The sequence below is a fragment of the Taudactylus pleione genome, unplaced genomic scaffold (genome assembly GCF_031769625.1).
Source record: "Taudactylus pleione unplaced genomic scaffold, aTauple2 ptg000318l, whole genome shotgun sequence".
Taxonomy (NCBI): domain Eukaryota; kingdom Metazoa; phylum Chordata; class Amphibia; order Anura; family Myobatrachidae; genus Taudactylus; species Taudactylus pleione.
The window spans coordinates 4,742,520-4,764,335 of record NW_028284719.1 but is presented as its reverse complement, the minus strand read 5'-3'; the positions used below and the strand labels follow the sequence as shown (position 1 = coordinate 4,764,335).

At 44.6% G+C, this 21,816-nt stretch overlaps 1 protein-coding gene across 1 annotated transcript; it reads right to left on the bottom strand.

Moving 5' to 3' along the window:
- Positions 1–12,500: 12,500 nt before the first annotated feature.
- On the bottom strand, positions 12,501–20,820 carry LOC148509685 (nicotinamide N-methyltransferase-like). Its single transcript, XM_088442950.1, has 3 exons — positions 20,673–20,820; positions 13,737–13,944; positions 12,501–12,927 (listed from the first exon to the last, which is right to left on the bottom strand). The coding sequence occupies exons 1-3, from the start codon at positions 20,818–20,820 to the stop codon at positions 12,501–12,503; spliced, it is 783 nt and encodes a 260-aa protein (XP_088299076.1).
- Between the last annotated feature and the right edge of the window lie 996 nt (positions 20,821–21,816).

Below are 21,816 nucleotides of genomic sequence, written 5' to 3'. Positions count from 1 at the left end.
CTCTAGTATCATGCATACCCTGTGTACTGACCCTGCTTTGCATTTCATTGTCTTCTTGCTTAAAGCCAATGTGTATCAGACATTGGACTTTTCTTTGGATCATGTTTCTGTCTCACCCATGCTTGATGCTATTGCCTTGCTTTGCATCTGACCCCTTCCTCTTATTTGGCCTTTGCTTGCTATATCCTTGCCTACAGACTATGAATTACTAGATACATGATACTACGAGACAGGTGAGCAACATTTTAAAACCTACATCATTGTGGTTGCTTACAGTGCATTGCCATATTTATGCTATTATCCTTGCCATTGGGGTCCAACATTAGAGAAAAGGTAATGATATATAGGTGCCTGTGATATATAGAAAAAAGGTAACAAAATATTGTTGTCTGTGACAATGTAGAGCAAGTGTTATGTGGCAGTAAAGGAGAACTCATCCTACCCCCCACCGCGAACACAGTGTTGCAAATGATCTTGTGTAAAACATGTAGGACAAAATATAATGCTACAGAACATCACTTTTTCTCTATCTTCCTTGCAGGAATGGAAGGTTGAGAGTCCTCTGACTCTAAGGGGTATATTTATTATATTTATTAAAGTGCGGGTTTTAAGAAGTGGAGATGTTTCCCATAGCAACCAATCAGATTCTGCTTAACATTTATCTAGCACCTTCTAGAAGATAATAGCTAGAATCTTATTGGTTGCTAGGGGCAACATCTCCATTTTTAAAATCCCTCTAGTAAATATACCCCTAACAGTGTAATCAGATGTGCTATCAAGAAAACAAAAACAGTATTACTGTACATGGCATCCAAAATCATTAACTTCCAATAATGATATCACAAATAATTAACGAACACAAAATTATCTATATAAAACATAATCCATGTTGATTACAAAAATTTTTTTAGTAAGCAACAAATAAAAAGATAAATAAATAATACTAACACTGGGCCTAATTCAGACCCGCTCGCGAGCGCTGAGCACTTGCAAGCGGGTCGATGTTGGCCAAGTGCGCATGTGCACGACGGAGGCGGCTCCGTCGTGCTCATGCGCGAGACCCGAATAACGAAGGCCAAACCGTCGCTATGGGTCTCGCACCAAAGGGGGCGTGCTGTCGATGGTGAGTGACAGCACGCCCCCCTTTGGTGGGTGTGCCGGGGGCGTGGCTGTCCAGATGGAGGCGTTCCCATGGGAACACCTACCGTCTGGAGCCGGCCCCACTGACATCACAAGTGATGTCAGTGGGAGTGCTTTTGGCTCTGATAGACTCCAGGGCTTGCGGCAACGAGACCCTACCACAAGGGTTTCGTCGCAAGCCCGATGGTCGCGATGGTCTTGACCATCGCGACCATCTTTTTTGCCGCTCGTTATAGCTGTGGGTGTGATGATGGTCGCGATGGTCAAGACCATCGCGACCATCGGGCTTGCGACGAGACCCTGCGGTAGAGTCTCGGTGACCGCTAGCCCTGGAGTGATTTTGGCTCTATCAGATTCAAAATCACTTCCACTGACATCACTAGTGATGTCAGTGGGGCTGGACTCAGACGGTAGGCGTTCCCATGGGAATGCCTCCGTCTGGCAGCGACACCCTCGGCATGCCCACCAAAGGGGGCGTGCTGTCAGTCACCATCGAGAGCACGACCCCTTTGGTGTGAGACCCATAAGGACAGCTTGGCCGTCGTTATTCGGGACTCGAGCATGCTCATGACGGAGCTCCCTCCGTCGTGCGCATGCACAATTCGGCACCATCGACCCGCTTGCGAGCGTCCTGCGCTCGTGAGCGGGTCTGAATCAGCCCCTCTGTTCAGTAAATATAACATAAAAAACTGGAATAAACTTTTTGACAAATATTCTGGAACATTTAAATTCCTTTTCCAGGTAAATCCAGATTCTATCAGCCGTGGTAAAGTGCATTGGAAATTGTTAGTACTATCCTATATAAAATAGGGTAAAATATTGTAGACTTAACCAGTTCAAATATGTAGGTAATTATAATCAGGTCTGCAGCCCTGAAGTACATTCAACTTAAAAATCAAAAACATTAAACACACAAATAATGGCACTAAGAATGACTTGGAGATAACAAATGGTCTTCCTCTAAATTACAGGTATGACTAATTGTAAGAATTATACTAAATAAATGCACCATATAACAGGAGAAATGCAAAGGTTTAAATCTATTACTGTGGGAACTGACCTTGCAATTATAAAGCGAGACCACTAGATGGCCATAAAAGCCTACTATTCAAAATACAATAATAAAATAGCAATTGAGATGTACTGACAAAAATAATAAACACTGCTCAAATAAGTTAGCACTAGGAATAATTACATGAAAACCAAAAACAAATAATATTTTTCAGTCCAAATATTTCCTCTGCATATAAACACAGGAGATAGTTGGTGAAAGCCTCTTCCAGGTAGGTAAGACCCAGGAACTCAGATGCACAAGGGGACATCACCCTCTCACCCTGATACAGAATAGACAGAGAATCCAAAACAGTTGGGACTCTCTGTAAATATTATGGGTAAAAAGGTAGGGCTTTGGAAGGGGAGTAAGGAAGGACACAAATGGGTAAGGAGGGAGCAGAAGGGAAATGGGGGGAATGAAGAATAAATATAGGGGAAAACACAGCCACAAGTTTCTTGGTTACAGATGTAAGAAAACACAAACTGCGTGGGACAGAACATGATACATTTGGGTAAGAAGGGCAGTCTGCACAGTTTCCAGAAACACCTCTGATTAATTCCCATACAACAAAGGCAGTAGCGAAGAGTTGACAGGAGTCCTCAGCCCCCACTGTAACACCACTAGGAAAGGACGAGTGGGTACTTAGAGAAGGAGCTTGTTATTCAAGGCAATGCAGCAATGGAACAGCTGGTAAGGGATGAAGGACAGGTGACATACGGTGGTAAGGAAGTAGATCACCAGATCCAGACAAGACCGGCAAAGTTAGTAGGGCAGCAGCTCTTCAGGATGATCACTGAGGCTCATTATGGGGCCTATTTATTACCAAATTAAATTTGCAGGTGATATCCACATATTTAACGTATCCCCTTAATGTATCTTGGGGGAGAAAAGTCTTTAGCAGACCCCATTTTCCATCACAATAGCAGCTCTCATAGGTTTGTATGGGGGCTGCTATTAATGAGTTTTATTAGCTTGGCCTCAGTAGCTACTGTAACCCCATCTTTACACAGCATTTACCATTGTAAACTATGGGCTACATATTTCAACATTTATCAGGAGAGGGATCTGTATAATCCCTCCACAACATGCGTGGCCTGCTAACTGCACATGCCCATGACAGTCACCTGAGGGAGAAAGTAATTATCTATCTCTTTTCTTTTACACATCACAGGGATGTCCTGGGATGTGAACAGTGGTAGATCCCTGTGATGTTTAATCTCTTATTGCTGTGATAAGGATTTATAATTATCAAGTCTAAAAGCCGATAATTAACAAATATGCCCGTATGTGCTGAAAGAGCCACAAGACCAATTTGAATGACTCCATGGAAATAAGGAGGATATAGCCCAAAGTCTATGGGCCTGATTCAGACCCGCTTGCGAGTGCTATGCGCTCACAAGCGGGTCAGTGTTGGCCCAGTGCGCATGCGCACGACGGAGCCGGCTCCGTCGTGCACATGCCCGAGACCCGGATAGCGACGGGCAAGCCATTGCTCCGGGTCTCGCTACACAGGGGACATGCTGTCGATGTTGAGTGACAGCACGCCCCCTTTTGTGGGTGGGCCGGGGGCGTGGCTGCACAGACGGCGGCTTTCCCATGGGAAAGCCTACTGTCTAGGGCCGGCCCCACTTACATCACAAGTGATGTCAGTGGGAGTGCTTTTGGCTCTGTCAGAGCCTAAAGCACTCTTGGGCTTGCTGCAACGAGACCCTACCGCAAGGGTCTCGTCGCAAGCCCGATGGTCGCGATGGTCTTATTAAAAACTCCACTTTTTCATTTAAGTCTTCTTCTGTGTGTGCTCCTATCACCACCCCGGGTCCACAACAAATTCAGAACCTCACAGTTTGCACTGGCCCCATGGATTCGGCCATGGAACAGGAGTCTGGAGTAGATTTATTTCGCTGTATTGCTGGTCGTTTCGAAAACCTGGAAGCTATGCAACATCAAATGGCCCAGTTCCTACAGGAGATGTCTAAATGCCAAGATAATCTGCAAACCTCGTTAACCACCATTGAGGTATCAGCAACTTCACCTCCTTCTGTGCCTGGTAATACAGGGACCAGGGTATCCCCTCTACATCTACCTATGCCAAGCAAATTTGATGGCAATCCTAAGCTATGTCGTGGTTTCTTAAATCAGTGTGATATACACTTTACATTACAGCCTGATAACTTTCCCACCGCTAAAGTGGCATACATCATGTCTTTGTTGACCGGCTCAGCTTTGGATTGGGCCTCCCCACTCTGGGAGCATTCAGACTCACTGATGGATAACTATACAGACTTCATTCAGGAGGATTTTCGATGAACCTGGACGCACAGTGTCAGCATCGTCCAGCATCATGACCCTGAGACAAGGAACCCGTCCTGTCAGCCAATATGCCATACAGTTTCAAATCTTGGCATCAGAGCTTTAGTGGATTGAGGAGGCCCTCACCTCAGCCTTTTGGCATGGCCATTCTGACCGATTAAAAGATGATCTGATCACCCGTGAGCTTCCCACTAATTTAAATGATATGATCTCACTCTGCAACAAAATTGACCTACTCTTCAGAGAACGTCAAGCTGAAAAGCATAGAACTGACCGGCAAAGGTCACTTACGCCTCCCTTGCCTACCCATCCACCCCATCCTCCTATAGATGAGTAGGCTATGCAGGTGAATCAAACCCATCTCTCCAAAGAGGAACGTCAGAGAAGGATGCTAAAAAACCTCTGTCTATACTGCGGAGATTCGGGTCACCTAGTTGCGTCCTGGTCCCGTAAATCAAGAAACGCCTGTTCCTAACTGACCCTGGGGACATCAAGTTAGGAGTTATGAGCCTGTCCCCAAATACTAAAGATTTAAAAATGTCCTTAGCTTTGAATCTCAAGCCTAACCCTCTCTTCGTCTCTACTCTATTACACTCTGGAGCAGCCAGAAACTTCATGACTTCCAGCCTAGTTGATAAACTACAGATTCCTTGTTCATCTCTCAATCACGCGATTTCCCTGACTTCTGTAGATGGATGGCCTCTAGCTAAAGGAGTGGTCACCAAGGAAACTTAACCAGTATTAGTTCGTGTTGGGGCACTGCACTCCGAGTCTTTAAAGTTTCTAGTGATACCAGAGGCTTCTCCAGAAATCATTTTAGGACTACCCTGGTTACGCCAGCATAATCCCAGGATAGACTGGTGTTCATTGCAAATTCTTTCATAGGGAACTGACTGTCAGAAATCCTGTCTTCCCAAGATACGACCTGTAAGAAAGACAGCTTTGTTAACATCTCCAGCTATTCGCAAGGAGTACCAGATGTTCTCTGATGTTTTTTCCGAACAACAGGCGAATGTCTTACCTCCCCACAGAGAATGGGACTGTCCAATCGAGCTGCTGCCTGACAAGATGCCACCTCGTGGTCACACATATCCTCTATCCGTGCCTGACACTCAAGCCATGTCTGAATACATCCAGGACAACCTAGCGAAAGGGTTTATTCATCCTTCCACCTCTCCTGCCGGAGCAGGCTTCTTTTTCGTCAGCAAGACAGACATTGACCTAAGATCTTGTATAGATTACCGGGGCCTTAATGATATAACGATTAAGAATCGATATCCTCTTCTCCTGATCACAGAGTTGTTCGACAGAGTCAAGAGATCCATCATATTCTCAAAGTTGGATCTGAGAGGGGCTTATAATCTCATCCGTATTCACGCTGGTGATGAATGGAAGACCGCCTTTAATACTAGAGATGGACACTTTCAATACCTTGTGATGCCCTTTGGGTTGTGCAATGCCCCTGCCGTGTTTCATGGCTTTGTTAATGAGATTTTCCGGGACTTGTTGTACGTCTCGGTTGTTGTTTACCTGGACGATATATTGATTTTTTTCATCTTCTTTAGCAAAACATCATCAACATGTGAAGGAAGTATTGTCCCATCTGAGAAAGAAACACCTTTACTGCAAACTGGAGAAATGTGTCTTTGGGGTACCCAGTGTGCCATTCCTTGGTTACGTCATCTCTGGCTCCAGTCTAGAAATGGACCCCAAGAAGGTGCAGGTGATTTTGGATTGGTCCCATCCTCAAACTTTGAAAGCCATCTAGAGATTGCTTGGGTTCGCCAACTACAATTGACGTTTTATTAAAGGATTTTCATCATTATTGGCCCCCATTACCGCGCTGACCCGAAAAGAGGCTAATCCTGCCCTATGGTCACCCGAGGCAGAGGCTGCCTTCCAACTTTTAAAACAGGCGTTTATTTCTGCTCCAGTTTTATGACAACCAGATCTGTATAGGCCATTTCTATTGGAAGTGGATGCGTCATCAGAGGCTGTGGGTGCAGTTCTTTCACAGCATTATGAGGATAATCGAGTTCATCCCTGTGGGTTTTTCTCCAAGAAATTTTCTCCTGCCAAAAGAAATTATGCTATTGGTCAACTAGAACTCTTGGTAGTGAAGTTTGCATTAAAAGCATGGAGATACCTGCTGGAAGGGGCCAAGTTTCCCTTCACTGTCTTCACGGACCATAGATATCTCCTCTTCCTCAAGAATCTTCAGTGCGTGAGTCCTCGTTTGGCCCGATGGGCAATATTTTTTGCTCGGTTCCAGGTCACCCTGACCTTCCGGTCTGGAGCCCTTAATCAAAAGGCAGATGCTCTGTCCAGATCTCTCCTCTGTGATGACAAATCAGAGATTTGTCATGACAGAGGAGAGATCTGGACAGAGAATCAACAAAATACCCCTGTTTTGGAGTCAAGAGTGTTCGCCACCTTACAGTTACAGCCCCCTACTGGGAAGTCCTTTGTGGCCCCAGAGTTAAGGAAGCAGCTCCTCACCTGGGCTCATTCCTCTTGCTTTGCAGGTCACTCAGGTATCCAGAAGACCTTGGAATTTTTAAAGAGACGCTATTGGTGGCCATCCATGAAAGCAGACTTGTCGGAGTTCATCTCTTCATGTTCTTTGTGTGCCCAGCATAAATCTTCATGTCAGGCTCTGGCTGGTGAGTTGTTGCCACTACCTATACCATCACGTCCATGGACACATCTCTCCATGGACTTCATCACAGATCTGCCGAATTCTCAAGTGTTCACTACCATCTGGATCGTAGTAGACCGATTCTCTAAAATGGTCCATTACATACCACTAACGAAAATTGCCTACTGACTTGGTTCACTTGTTCGTTCAACATATTTTCCATCTCATGGTCTTCCTGCTGAGATAGTCTCTGACTGTGGTGTTCAGTTAACAGTGAAATTTTGGAGAGCCTTATGTTCTGTATTGCAAGTGAAGCTAAATTTTTCTACGGCTTATCACTCACAAAGCAATGGTACCACTGAGAGGGTTAATCAAGAACTTGAGACCTTCCTGAGGATTTTTATGACATCTTCCCAAGACAATTGGTTTGTATTGCTGCCATGGGCTGAATTTGCACATAATGCCTCCTACCACTCTTCCACGAACCAAACTCCATTCCAAGTGGTCTATGGACTTCATCCTCGGGTCCCTGAATTTCAAAGTCTGCCCGTCTTTGATGTCCCAGCTGTAGAAGACACTGTACGGAAATTTGCATCAATTTGATCTCAAGTTCATACTGACCTGGAGAAGGTGTCCTCCCATTACAAATTTCAAGCTGATAAGAAGCGTAGGAAAGTACCACGTATGAAAGTTGGAGACCAAGTCTGGTTGTCCACCCAGAACCTATGGCTTAGAGTACCATCTATGAAATTTGCTCCACGCTTCATCGGGCCCTTCTTCATCATAGAAATCATTAACCCTGTGGCTTATCGCCTTCAGTTCCCCCCTTATCTAAAAATTCCCAATTCCTTTCATGTCTCCCTGCTAAAACCCCTGGAGCTGAACAAATTCCACAGAGTCCTGCCTGCTTCTCCCCGTGTCCAGACTGAAAGGGGCGTGGAGTTTGAAGTCTCCCATGTCTTGGATTCTCATCTCCGCAGAGGACATTTTCAGTACCTGTTGGATTGGAGGGGCTACGGCCAAGAGGAACGTTGTTGGACCGATGCCCGAGATATCCATGCTCCTGCACTCATCAAGAGGTTCCATGCTGCCCATCCAGAGCAGCCTGGTGAGTGTCCTGAGGCCACCCATAAGGGGGGGTACTGTCACAGCCAGTGTTTATCAGCATGGTGGTCACCGGGTATTACCTGTGAGATCATTGTGGTGGGGGGTCTCTGGCAGTGGTGCTGGTGTTTGGTGAGGGGCATTGGCTGTGCATGGTTCTGTGCGGGCACATTGTCACTAAGCCTGGTGAGGTCTGGCGGTGTATCTGTTTCATTGGCATGGGCGCTGCCATCTTGCCTGTGGCCATGTGATTATAGCTGTCCAATCCTGGTAGGTCATGTGTTAATTCCAGCCAGTCACAGTGTGGCACTGAGTATTTAGGAAGGTCCAGAGCCTTCCTTTGCCAGTGCAACATGTTTCTTAGCTGTGGCTGAGAGAGAGTACCTGTGCCTTACCTGCCTCCTTGGAAGTGCTACTAGCCTGAACATTGCCTGCTCTAACCTGCTGGACTTACCCTTCACCCATCATCTTCCTTTTCACCTGCCTGAGTACCTGAACCTGCTGTTTCCCTGCACCTTGCCTCCATTCACTCCCAGCTGGACTTCATTACCTCTGCCTGCATTCTGTTACAGCTCACCATACCTGCATTCTGTTACAGCTCACCATACCTGTATACTGGACTGTTCCTGCCTGTCACTATCTGGACATTCTCCCATTTACCCCCACTACAGTTATCAAGGGCACTTTAGTGCTATACCTGGACTTTTTCATTTGCCATTCCCATGTCTTCTAAGCCGCTTATTAAAAACTCCACTTTTTCATTTAAATCTGCTTCTGTGTCTGCTCCTATCACCACCCCGGGTCCACAACAATATCCGAACCACACACAGTCAGTGCTAGGTGATTGTTCTGTGAACCTGCACTTGTGCAAACTTTGTAAACTTTAACCAAACATTGACTTCTGACTTTCAGGCTTGTTTGACTGTTTGTGTCTGTTACAGGATTATCATATACTAACCTGGGTTTCATCTGACCCAGCTTTTCTAATAACCTTGTCTTCTGTTACTGCTTTTATGTACTGAACATTGAATATTTTTCTGGAATACATGCTTGTATTTTCCCTGTCTGTTTCTATTTCCTACTCTTATGCCAGACTATTCAGTCCTTCATTGAATGTGACTTTTTCTAACCCGTGTCTGTTGATCCCTGTTAGCTGTGTACTGACTTTAGACTGTCTATGATTCATTTGTGGTCTAATACCGTACTTCAATACAGGTGAACAATACTTTAAGATACCTGTATCTGTGTTGTTTCTCACTATACATTACATATGTAAGTACAGTAAGTGCCATTGAACATGAGAAAAAGGGTAACAGTACATAGTTGTTTATAGCAATATCTTATATTTTTCCTTACAAGACCTTAAACAAATTTTAATATAAGATGTTATCCTTCACTTAGAATAATTAGAAATGGAGGCTAGTGACGAAAAGAAAAATAATTTCAAACAAAGTTGTGGTTTCCATCATTTGAAATATTTTTGTCTATAAGATCATTTCAAACGTTATAGGTAATTCCTGCACTGAGAGAAATCCTAGATTGCACTGGAATACATAACTGAGGGCCTGATTCAGAGCCGGACGCTCTGAACGAGCGCCCGCTCTGAATCAGGGTGTTTTTTTTTTTGTTGCGGCCTCTTGGCCACTCGCATAGCTGTGGGTTACCACCCACAGCTTATGCGAGCGGCCATGATGATGGTCGCGATGGTCAAGACCATCGCAACTATCGGGCTTGTGATGAGACCCTTGCAGTAGGGTCTCATTGCTGCAAGCCCCAGAGTGTTTTCGGCTCTAACAGAGCCGGAAGCACTCCCACTGACATTACTTGTGATGTCAGTGGGTCCGGCTCCAGATGGTAGGCATTCGTCCATGGGAACGCCTCTGTCTGGGCAGCCACGCCCCCGGCCCGCCCACCAAAGGGGGCGTGCTGTTACTCAACATCGACAGCACGCCCCCTTTGGTACGAGACCCGGAGCGACGGTATGGCCGTCGCTATCCGGGTCTCGCGCATGCGCACGACAGAGCCAGCTCTGTCGTGCGCATGCGCACTGGGCCACCATCGGCCCGTTTGCGAGCGCACAGCACTCGCAAACGGGTCTGAATTAGGCCCTGAGTCTTTTCCACAAGACCTTAGGTGAACCTTATGTCACTCCCTAAACGTCCCTTAATAGAGGAAAGGATCTTAACCATAGAGTTCCCAGATTCCACACAAGACTTTCACAAGTCAAATACTTCTAAGTGAGACACTGGAAACATTCCCATAATAAAATGGACTCACTACTCACAGGACTATAGGGGCGAGTGAGTGGGGACCTGTGCCCTGGTTGCTGGATATGCTCGGGCACCAGCAGGAGCATATGCCTGGGTGGTTGAGTGTGCCATAGGCTTCAATGCACCTTTACCTATTATGGAAACTGATCACAGCCAATCACAAAGATCACCCACCCACTCTGTTCCCATGGAGTATAGTCCACCCACTCTGTTCCCATGGAGTATAGACCACCCACTCTGTTCCCAGTATAGTCCCCCCACTCTGTTACCATGGAGTATAGTCCACCCACTCTGTTCCATGGAGTATAGCCCACCCACTCTGTTCCATGGAATATAGCCCATCCACTTTGTTACTATGGAGTATAGCCAACCCACTCTATTCCAATGGAGTATAGCCCACCCACTCTTATAAACACAACTTTCTATTTAGGTTTTTCTGGCCTCTACACCTTCTCATTGTCACTAGTTTGGAGGTGCTCGCTCTCTTCTTCTGTCTTCAACTTATGTTTTCACTCATAGCTATTTTTCATACTCTCTTGCGCTCATTCTATTTTTTTCTTTTAATCTTTCTATTTCATTTATCTCTCATATTTCTCACATAGATCCAAAAATCTAGTGGTTTGTATAAGCTACTGTAAGTTAGACAATAAAAGTAAACCTCTGACTGGCATGGGTTTTGCACATTTATAAGTAAATATCTCACATTGAGTCAGTAAGCACATATAAATACAGCCTAAAATGATATTACGGTGGTGCATTGCCATCAGATATAATTTTCGATGGTCTTCTTTGTCATTGGTTCAACCATGTAGAACTCATTATATTGCTCATTAGTGATATTTTTCTGAGTCTTAATGGTACTGAGGCAAAAGAGATAGTATACTCTGTAAGGAGCCAGGGGTGGTTAGTGGCAGGACCAGGAATGTTAGGCATTTTAAAGATAAAATGGGTGTTTTACCTGCTTGTAGAAAATGCTGTGTGTCTCTCTCACTCTATGCCTGCAGGATAGCGGGATATCTGGCAAAATCTTAACACCTGCGAAAGCCTCTCTTTTAAAGGTAAGGATGGGGTGTGGTTTTCCTGTCAATCTGAGAGGGGGAGGAGGAATCTGAGGCCATGTATTAGTATGACCGATGCCAGATAATGACCTAAGACCAGGGAGTAGGTCTCTGTGATACAGCTTTTATACCTAAATTCCGGGTCAGACCCAGAAATTAGCCATAGCCGACCCAGGATATTCCCTAGTCGGCGCCGCTCACACCGGAGCCAGGTCTGCAGTGACCCGGCTTTTCCAGCATTGAAATGGACACTTGGAGATGACGTCATCTCTAAGCGCCACTGAAGCCGGCCAATCGGCAGGCATACAGCACGGTCCAAGTCATCCTTACCTGGATCACACCGTTTGCACTGCAGGGATTCACAGGTTATTCCCATGTTAAACCCTGCAAGTTACTTTGGTTGAATTGCAGGGTCACTCCACCCTGGAATTCAACCCAGTCCCCTTTTACACCAAGGAGCTACCGGGGTTAACCCTGCAATAACCCGGGGTTTAGGTGGTATGAGTAAGTGACAGGGTTGTGAATATGCTTCTCTGTGAAAGTCATTGTCTTGCGGCCATCCTGGAAACAATAAACAGTGGTGGAGAAGACCAGAGTCGGTGTGATTGCTTCTACTATAAGGCTACCCAACATTTCTTTTTCAGAAACAGGTAGTTCTTCTACAATAATCCTGGGAGAGATTAACAGTCCTACCTGGAACTTGTATCACGTAACTAGTCCATTCCAACTACTATATAGACCAGGGAGACACTAACCTGCCCACAGGGCCTCCCGCAATTTAGATCAGTTCCGGAAACTTCTATCCATAGTATCAGAACCTCTACCCATTATATGCTTCAACTCCTTGCTTTAAATAAAAAACACTAAAACAAATTATTTTAGCAATTTTTACTTTTGGTTTATTAGAAGCATGAGTAAAAAATTTATTAACATTTACATTTCTCAGCAGTAAGGACCATTAATTGCTTATAATCTAAGAGATCACTCTCTACTTTTCTATCAAGTAACTCACAGGAACTAACTACAAATCCTTCATCAGTGAGAGTCTTTCTTACAAAACTGTCATCATAATTAAATACATGTAGCGTTTCATTACCAGCAGTGTAATATGTGGCATTTAAGGTCCCGATTACAATAAAGTATCCCCCAGGCTTAAGCAGCTTCGACATCTTTCTCAGGTTTCTGATGTAATCTTCTTGGTCCTGACTAACCACATCCAGTACCGTCGCCGTGAGGAGACAGTCAGCTTGTGGTAACATCACCGAATCTGTGAGGTTTTCTTTGCTGAAGTCAATTTCCACAATGTTTTTAATTGTTTCCTTCACCTTTTCTTCCTTTTCTTGTTCTTTGACACTAAAATAATTAAACCATTAGATTATATAGTATAGCAAGGTCAAGGGACAATGCAGAACTGTGTGTTTCACTTCAGTTTCTTTATACCTCAAAATATGCCACAAAAAAAAAAACAATCAAAGAAAAAAAAAAAGATCTTCTCAAAGAGTAAAAACACTTATTTGTATCTTTGGCCCTGATTCAGAGCCGGACGCTCTGACCAGAGCGCTCGATCAGAATCAGGGCTCACCTCCATTAAAATGGAGCGTCCTCCCGGACGCTCGTATAGCTGTCGGTACCACCCACAGCATATACGAGCGTCCAACAAGATGGTCGCAATGGTCTTGACCATCGCGACCATCGGACTTGCGAGTGAAACCCTGTGGTCGGGTTTCTCAACCACAAGCCCTGGAGTGATTTTGGCTCTATCAGAGCCAAAATCACTCCCACTGACATCACTAGTGATGTCAGTGGGGCCGGCTTCAGATGGTAGGCATTCCCATAGGAATGCCTCCGTCTGGCAGGCATGCCCCCGGCTCGCCCACCAAAGGGGGTGTGCTGTCAATCAACATCGACAGCACACCCCCTTTGGTGCGAGACCCGGAGCGATGGTAAGTCCTTCGCTTGCCGGGTCTCGCGCTTGTGCACGAAGGAGCTCCCTCCGTCATATGCATGCGCAGTGGGGAACATCGACCCACTTGCGAGCGTACTGCCCCCTCTGTATGTGCTCTTTATGTGTAAGGTATCTTAATGATTTCTTCACTTTACATAATTGTTAGTTTGACTTATCCTTTATGTTCTTATACTGTATGTTTAGAATCACATTTTACCTGATGCCTCCCAGCTCGGTAACAATCTTAGATGCATGTGTCCAATCAAAAGCCCCAGTGCGGGTATTTACCCATTTGTTGAGTTCCATAATACAGGACTCTCTTAATTTTAGTATAGTGATGTCTTTAAAAAATTCACTCATGACAAAAAGATGATGAACGAAGGATCCGAGACTGATGTCAATCAAAGTTTCTCCTTTAATATGACCTGCAGGGAAGATTCAGATAAGAAGAAATATAACATTCTATATACTGTAGTCACATTGAGTTAGCAACAATTAAAGAGAATGTCAGTCCCAACATTAGTCACATACTGATACAGATTTCATTGTGTATGTTTCCTGGTGTTATACTGCCAATTAAACTAATTACTGGCAATCTGAGAATTAATGCATTGCTCACACATGGTATAAATGATACATTGTGTTGGTAAAAAAGCTAATATAAAAAAATAGCGTGACATATGTTATGTAATTGGTATAACACTCTTGGGTGTGTGGTCGCACCCTGATATATGCACGCTTTTGTCTTCATGCGTTCAACCACCGAAGGCGTGCGTAAATCAGAGCACTGCTGTCAAGGGCGGATTGGCCCTTATCTTTTGTAGGAAAAATCCCGGTGGGCCCTTTGGCTGTGGGGCCGCTTCTCTATTGTTGAAACCCACAGATTTGTGTCACCTAGCCAGCTATTATTTATGTCTGCATCTGAACCTCTCTCGTGAGAGGAGACTATCCTATCCCATGCATTGAAGCACCAGGCACGTATCTGCGGGTGGAGGTGGCTGGTGTGGGGTAAGTCGCCGGGCCGGGGCTGCCTATGCAGTCAGCCCGATCATCTCCTCTCCACTCTGTCCCCTCCCCAGGCTGTGAAGTGTGAAGCTAAAGTTTAATGTCACAGTCTGGCATGCTGTGAAATTAACGTAACAGCCTGGGGAGTGAGCAGAGTGGAGAGGAGACCATTGGGCTGGCTGCAGTGCCTGGTAACAGTGGTAGCCCAGGATTCAGGAAGACGAGGGCTGGTGGTTTATTAAAAATTCATGAGATCCCTGGGAAGGACAGCTAGGGACATAGGGCACATAGGGCCACTTTCAGAGTTTTTTCCAGGGCCATTTTAAATTCCCAATCTGCCCCTGGCTGCAGCAAACCCAAGAGTAGTATATCTATCTTACAAAATGGTCCCAGTGAGGTGAACTGTATGTTTGTCCGTGAAGCAGTGATGTGTACTGTATGTTTGTCAGTGAGGCAGTGATGTGTACCGTATGTTTGTCAGTGAGGCAGTGATGTGTACCGTATGTTTGTCAGTGAGGCAGTGATGTGTTGTGTACTGTATGTTTGTCAGTGAAGCAGTGATGTGTACCGTATGTTTGTCAGTGAAGCAGTGATGTGTACTGTATGTTTGTCAGTGAGGCAGTGATGTTTATTGTATGTTTGTCAGTGAGGCAGTGATGTGTACCGTATGTTTGTCAGTGAAGCAGTGATGTGTACCGTATGTTTGTCAGTGAGGCAGTGATGTGTACTGTATGTTTGTCAGTGAAGCTGTGATGTGTACTGTATGTTTGTCAGTGAGGCAGTGATGTGTATGTTTGTCAGTGAAGCAGTGATGTGTACTGTATGTTTGTCTTTGAGGCAGTGATGTGTACTGTATGTTTGTCAGTGAAGCAGTGATGTGTACTGTATGTTTGTCAGTGAGGCAGTGATGTGTACTGTATGTTTGTCAGTGAAGCAGTGATGTGTACTGTATGTTTGTCAGTGAGGCAGTGATGTGTACCGTATGTTTGTCAGTGAAGCAGTGATGTGTACTGTATGTTTGTCAGTGAGGCAGTGATGTGTATGTTTGTCAGTGAAGCAGTGATGTTTACTGTATGTTTGTCAGTGAGGCAGTGATGGTTACTGTATGTTTGTCAGTGAAGCAGTGATGTGTACTGTATGTTTGTCAGTGAGGCAGTGATGTGTACTTTATGTTTGTCAGTGAAGCAGTGATGTGTACTGTATGTTTGTCAGTGAGGCAGTTATGTGTATGTTTGTCAGTGAAGCAGTGATGTGTACTGTATGTTTGTCAGTGAAGCTGTGATGTGCCATATGTTTGTCAGTGAGGCAGTGATGTGTACCGTATGTTTGTCAGTGAAGCAGTGATGTGTACTGTATGTTTGTCAGTGAAGCAGTGATGTGCCATATGTTTGTCAGTGAGGCAGTGATGTGTACCGTATGTTTGTCAGTGAAGCAGTGATGTGTACCATATGTTTGTCAGTGAGGCAGTGATGTGTACCGTATGTTTGTCAGTGAAGCAGTGATGTGTACTGTATGTTTGTCAGTGAGGCAGTGATGTGTATGTTTGTCAGTGAAGCAGTGATGTGTACTGTATGTTTGTCAGTGAGGCAGTGATGTGTACTGTATGTTTGTCAGTGAAGCAGTGATGTGTACTGTATATTTGTCAGTGAGGCAGTGATGTGTACCGTATGTTTGTCAGTGAAGCAGTGATGTGTACTGTATGTTTGTCAGTGAAGCAGTGATATGTACTTTATGTTTGTCAGTGAAGTAGTGATGTGTTCTGTATGTTTGTCAGTGAGGCAGTGATGTGTATGTTTGTCAGTGAGACAGTGATGTGTGTGTTTGTCAGTGAGGCAATGGTGTGTACTGTAAGTTTGTCAGTGAGGCAGTGATGTGTATGTCATACGTGCCGACTATCTGGCTGCCCCTTCCGGGAGGGAGCTGCCAGATCGGCAGAACTGGGGGGCGTGGCCAGCAAACGGGGGTGGGGCGGGCCAGATGACAATGGTTTGTCGGCAGGGGGCGGAGCTACGTGATCGTGACATTTTGGCCCTTACATGTTTGTCAGTGAGGCAGTGATGTGTATGTTTGTCAGTGAGGCAGTGATGTGTATGTTTGTCAGTGAGGCAGTGATGTGTACTGTATGTTTGTCAGTGAGGCAGTGATGTGTACTGTATGTTTGTCAGTGAGGCAGTGATGTGTAGTGTATGTTTGTCAGTGAGGCAGTGATGTGTATGTTTGTAAGTGATGCAGTGATGTGTACTGTATGTTTGTCAGTGAGGCAGTGATGTGCTGTTTTTCTGTGAGCAGTCTCTGTGAGAGATGTTATTGTTTACACTTGTGGAGTGATGCAGCTGTAGCTTTGTGATGAGGTTTTGATAAAAGTGAGAAGTAGATCAGGCCTGAGATGTGTGGTCATTGGGAAATAATGCACACCATGTGATCTACCTTGTCCAATCATATTGTTGGGATTGTTGGGATTGGTCTCAATATACCACACTATTTTCTAAATATCTCTATACCCAAAACATTTTATTTTATGCCTCAATTTTCTCTGATTCAATAAAAGGAAGATATTTCTATGATTCCCGAGTCTGCCGCCATTTCTGTGCTGTATGCGTAATGTTTGGTGGGTTGGTGCTCTTCCACCTAAAAGACAAATCACCATGGGTGGGAGTGACGTCTGTAGTAACATGTCTCTGTGAGCAGGGAAAGTGTCACCTGTTCCCATTCCACACAGCAGATGTAGTTGTCCCTGTACACAGAGGTGTAGTGTGGAGCTGCAGCACCCAGAGCAGTCACATGCTTTGTCACCCCCAATCCTGCAGTGCAGAAGTGTGTCTGGGGACTGGGCATAGCCAGCACATGGGGCTGAGATGTAGCATGTGTACAGGAAGGGCAGCACCTATTATGGAACCAGAGTAATTTATTTTATTTAATTATATTCTCAAGCAAGCACACAAAATGTATTGTGTTCATAAAATAGAATAGAAACATGATCAATACAAAACAACTTGAGAACAAAATAAGGAGAGAAGCCATGAAGGTGTTTAGGGGGGCTGGGGATGTTTAGTGTACTGTATGTCCTGCATGCCAGGGATGGTTGTACTGTATGTTTTAACTGTATGTTTTAGGGGTATGGGGGTAGGATGGGTAGTATATGTCCCAAAGGCTTTGGGGGGGGTATAGTGTATATCCCTTTCACCAGGTAGGTATGGTGGGTAGTTTATGTCCCTGTGGCCAGGGGTGGGACAGGTAGTGTATGTCCCTTGGGCCGCTAAGGTGGGTAGTGTATGTTCCAGAGTCCAGGGAATAGGGTGGGTAGTGTATTTTCCTGGGTCATGGGAGAGCACTTTATGTCTGGTGGGCAGTATATCTCTGTGGGACCAGAGGAGTAAAGCAGGTAATGCATGTCACTGGGGCTGGAGTGTAGGGCAGGTAGTGTATGTCACTAGGGCTGGAGGGTAGGGCAGGTAGTGTATGTCACTAGGGCTGGAGGGTAGGGTGGGTAGTGTATGCCACTAGGGCTGGAGGGTAGGGTTGGTAGTGTATGTTACTAGGGCCAGAGGGTAGGGCAGGTAGTGTATGTCACTAGGGCTGGAGGGTAGGGCAGGTAGTGTATGTCACTAGGGCTGGAGGGTATGGTGGGTAGTGTATGTCACTATGGCTGGAGGGTAGGGTGGGTAGTGTATGTCACTAGGGCTGGAGGGTAGGGCAGGTATTGTATGTCACTAGGGCTGGAGGGTAGGGCAGGTAGTGTATGTCACTAGGGCTGGAGGGTAGGGTGGGTAGTGTATGTCACTAGGGCTGGAGGGTAGGGTGGGTAGTGTATGTCACTAGGGCCGGAGGGTAGGGCAGGTAGTTTATGTCACTAGGGCTGGAGGGTAGGGTGGGTAGTGTATGTCACTAGGGCTGGAGGGTATGGTGGGTAGTGTATGTTACTAGGGCCAGAGGGTAGGGCAGGTAGTGTATGTCACTAGGGCTGGAGGGTAGGGTGGGTAGTGTATGTCACTAGGGCTGGAGGGTAGGGCAGGTAGTGTATGTCACTAGGGCTGGAGGGTAGGGTGGGTAGTGTATGCCACTAGGGCTGGAGGGTAGGGTTGGTAGTGTATGTTACTAGGGCCAGAGGGTAGGGCAGGTAGTGTATGTCACTAGGGCTGGAGGGTAGGGCAGGTAGTGTATGTCACTAGGGCTGGAGGGTATGGTGGGTAGTGTATGTCACTATGGCTGGAGGGTAGGGTGGGTAGTGTATGTCACTAGGGCTGGAGGGTAGGGCAGGTATTGTATGTCACTAGGGCTGGAGGGTAGGGCAGGTAGTGTATGTCACTAGGGCTGGAGGGTAGGGTGGGTAGTGTATGTCACTAGGGCTGGAGGGTAGGGTGGGTAGTGTATGTCACTAGGGCCGGAGGGTAGGGCAGGTAGTTTATGTCACTAGGGCTGGAGGGTAGGGTGGGTAGTGTATGTCACTAGGGCTGGAGGGTATGGTGGGTAGTGTATGTTACTAGGGCCAGAGGGTAGGGCAGGTAGTGTATGTCACTAGGGCTGGAGGGTAGGGTGGGTAGTGTATGTTACTAGGGCCAGAGGGTAGGGCAGGTAGTGTATGTCACTAGGGCTGGAGGGTAGGGTGGGTAGTGTATGTTACTAGGGCCAGAGGGTAGGGCAGGTAGTGTATGTCACTAGGGCTGGAGGGTAGGGCAGGTAGTGTATGTCACTAGGGCTGGAGGGTATGGTGGGTAGTGTATGTCACTAGGGCTGGAGGGTAGGGTGGGTAGTGTATGTCACTAGGGCCAGAGGGTAGGGCAGGTAGTGTATGTCACTAGGGCTGGAGGGTAGGGCAGGTAGTGTATGTCACTAGGGCTGGAGGGTATGGTGGGTAGTGTATGTCACTGGGGCCAGAGGGTAGGGTGGGTATTGTATATTATTGTGACCAGAGGGTAGAGCGGGTAACTTATGTTGCTGGGGTGTGGGTAGGGCAGGTAGTTTGTTTCACACACCCGATTACCTGAGCCTGCACCCAGTTATAGTGAGGTATCAGGGACAGGTGAAATTGTGGTACCTGGTAAGGGGCAAACAGGATTTTTAAAGGGGGGTTTCTAGTATATATATATATATATATATATATATATAAATATATATATATATATATATATCTATATAAAATACACACACATCACACACAGATTGTAGCGCTAGAGAGAGTCAAAAAGTCCCTTCACAGTTTAGAGTGACCTGTTTTTCAGGTAATTAATATTTCGAAACACAAACAAACAGTCTGTTAAAACACAGCACTCCCCAATGTTGTGGGTGTCAGCTTATCAGTAAAATATTAACAATGGTGATTTGTTAAAGGAAAATGTGTAAATAGCAAAACTGATATAAAGCGCACAATGTGCTGTGTGAGTGCAAAAATTGCAAGAATACAGATGTGTATATATATATATATATATATATATATATAGATACATACATACACACACATATATATGTACAAGTAACCCCAGTGTGCAAAATGACAGTAGAAGAAGTCCAGTAATCGGACGTAACGCGTTGGAAACTCCTGACTCCACCTTTCATGAACTTACCTTTCCATTTTCAGATAAGCCATTCCTGTTTATCCCTCCATTTTTTATATTTATTATTACTCTTGGCATTTCTTGTAATTAAAATTATATATTTTATGAATTCACTATCTATTAAGTTATTGTGATTTTAATATTTAAAATTTATTTGCATTGTTGCACATGCACGGTTCACCCTTTATACTGTCATTTTGCACACTGGGGTTACTTGTACATATATATGTGTGTGTGTATGTATGTATATATATATATATATATATATACACACACATCTGTATTCTTGCAATTTATGCACTCACACAGCACATTGTGCGCTTTATATCAGTTTTGCTATTTACATATAAATATATATGTTTATATATATATATACACACACACTCACTCACATATTTCACACATACATTACACATACACACACTTGCATATATATATATCTACAGTGCATCCGGAATGTATTCACAACACTTCACTTTTTCCACATTTTGTTATGTTACAGCCTTATTCCAAAATGGAATAAATTAATTTTTGTCCTCAAAATTTAAAAAAAAAAACCCACTAAGAAATCACAACAATCTATCCTGAATACAAACCTGTTACTAATGGGCTGTGCAGCTTCTCCATAATAAATACCATAAACTCATCTTTAAATGCACTTTCTGCCTCAAAGTAACATTGAAGGAAGTCCCTGGAATCCATCCCATGCACATGATAAAGCTTCATATTGGGTCTGGCTTCCATTCTCTTGTCTTCTGTCACACAGGACGGGATGAGTCTCTGTATCTGTAGCCTTATAGTAATATGTATGGCTGTTCTCTTTATATGCAGCAGAATCCTACAGTTATTTACACTCATTAGAATTTACTAATACATTTGACTATAAATGTATCACTATATGCAGAGATCTTATGACAATTAATGATGAGTAAATATTTGACCTAACCAGGTGATAATGCTACATAATGTTTGAATATCAGTATTTTGTTTATGATTAAAACCTCTATACTCCATCTTATACTTCTTATACACCAGAGCAATAACCTGGGTTACTAGTTGGCAGTGGATAAACAAATATAGAGATACTATGCTAAAAGATATAAATACAATACTTAATCCTTTTCATAGGTGAAAGATCCTGGCATACATAGCTTTATGTGTGGAATTCTCAGGATCTCCAGGAGTTATACATATGATACATGAAATAAATATAAATACAGGAAAGAAAACTGTCTTAGTAATCTGGTGCAATATTCCTGATAACGTCTATATGGTAAAGTGAAGGGAAATGACGTAATTCTGTCAGTTGGTCAAATGCAGTAGATGCGTACCCCAACTCACATTCAAATGTGTGGCTATGTTCCCAAAGAGGTTTCTTTATTCTTCCCACCCACTTGGTATTCCAAACTGGTCTCTTATTAACACACAATTGTTGCAGGAAGGGTAGCATAGTGCGTACCCTACTCACGTGGTGTAAATGCTGTGATCTGCATATAAAGGTTTCTTTCAGTTGTCCCCGGGGGTGTTCTTGAAGTTTATCCCCATATGGTTTATCCTCATAAGAAAAAGAGGAATGGTGTGTATGGCTAAATGCTTTTAATAAAATATAAAGTACATACTCAAATATAAAACAACATAAAATCCAAATGATATAAAAGGTGATGACCTGATAGTTGGAAAACAATGCAAGATCCACCGTCTCATCCAAAAAGGAACAACAGTCACTAACGTCCAACAGTA

What these genes read in the sequence shown, in the direction of transcription:
- LOC148509685 (XM_088442950.1), bottom strand. Translation starts at nt 20,820, where the DNA reads ATGGAAGCCAGACCCAATATGAAGCTTTATCATGTGCATGGGATGGAT. An exon ending in GCACAGCCCATTAGTAACAG is followed by an intron (nt 13,945 to 20,672) that starts GTTTGTATTCAG and finishes TCTTCCCTGCAG; the next exon opens with GTCATATTAAAGGAGAAACT. An exon ending in ACCGAGCTGGGAGGCATCAG is followed by an intron (nt 12,928 to 13,736) that starts GTAAAATGTGAT and finishes TAATTATTTTAG; the next exon opens with TGTCAAAGAACAAGAAAAGG.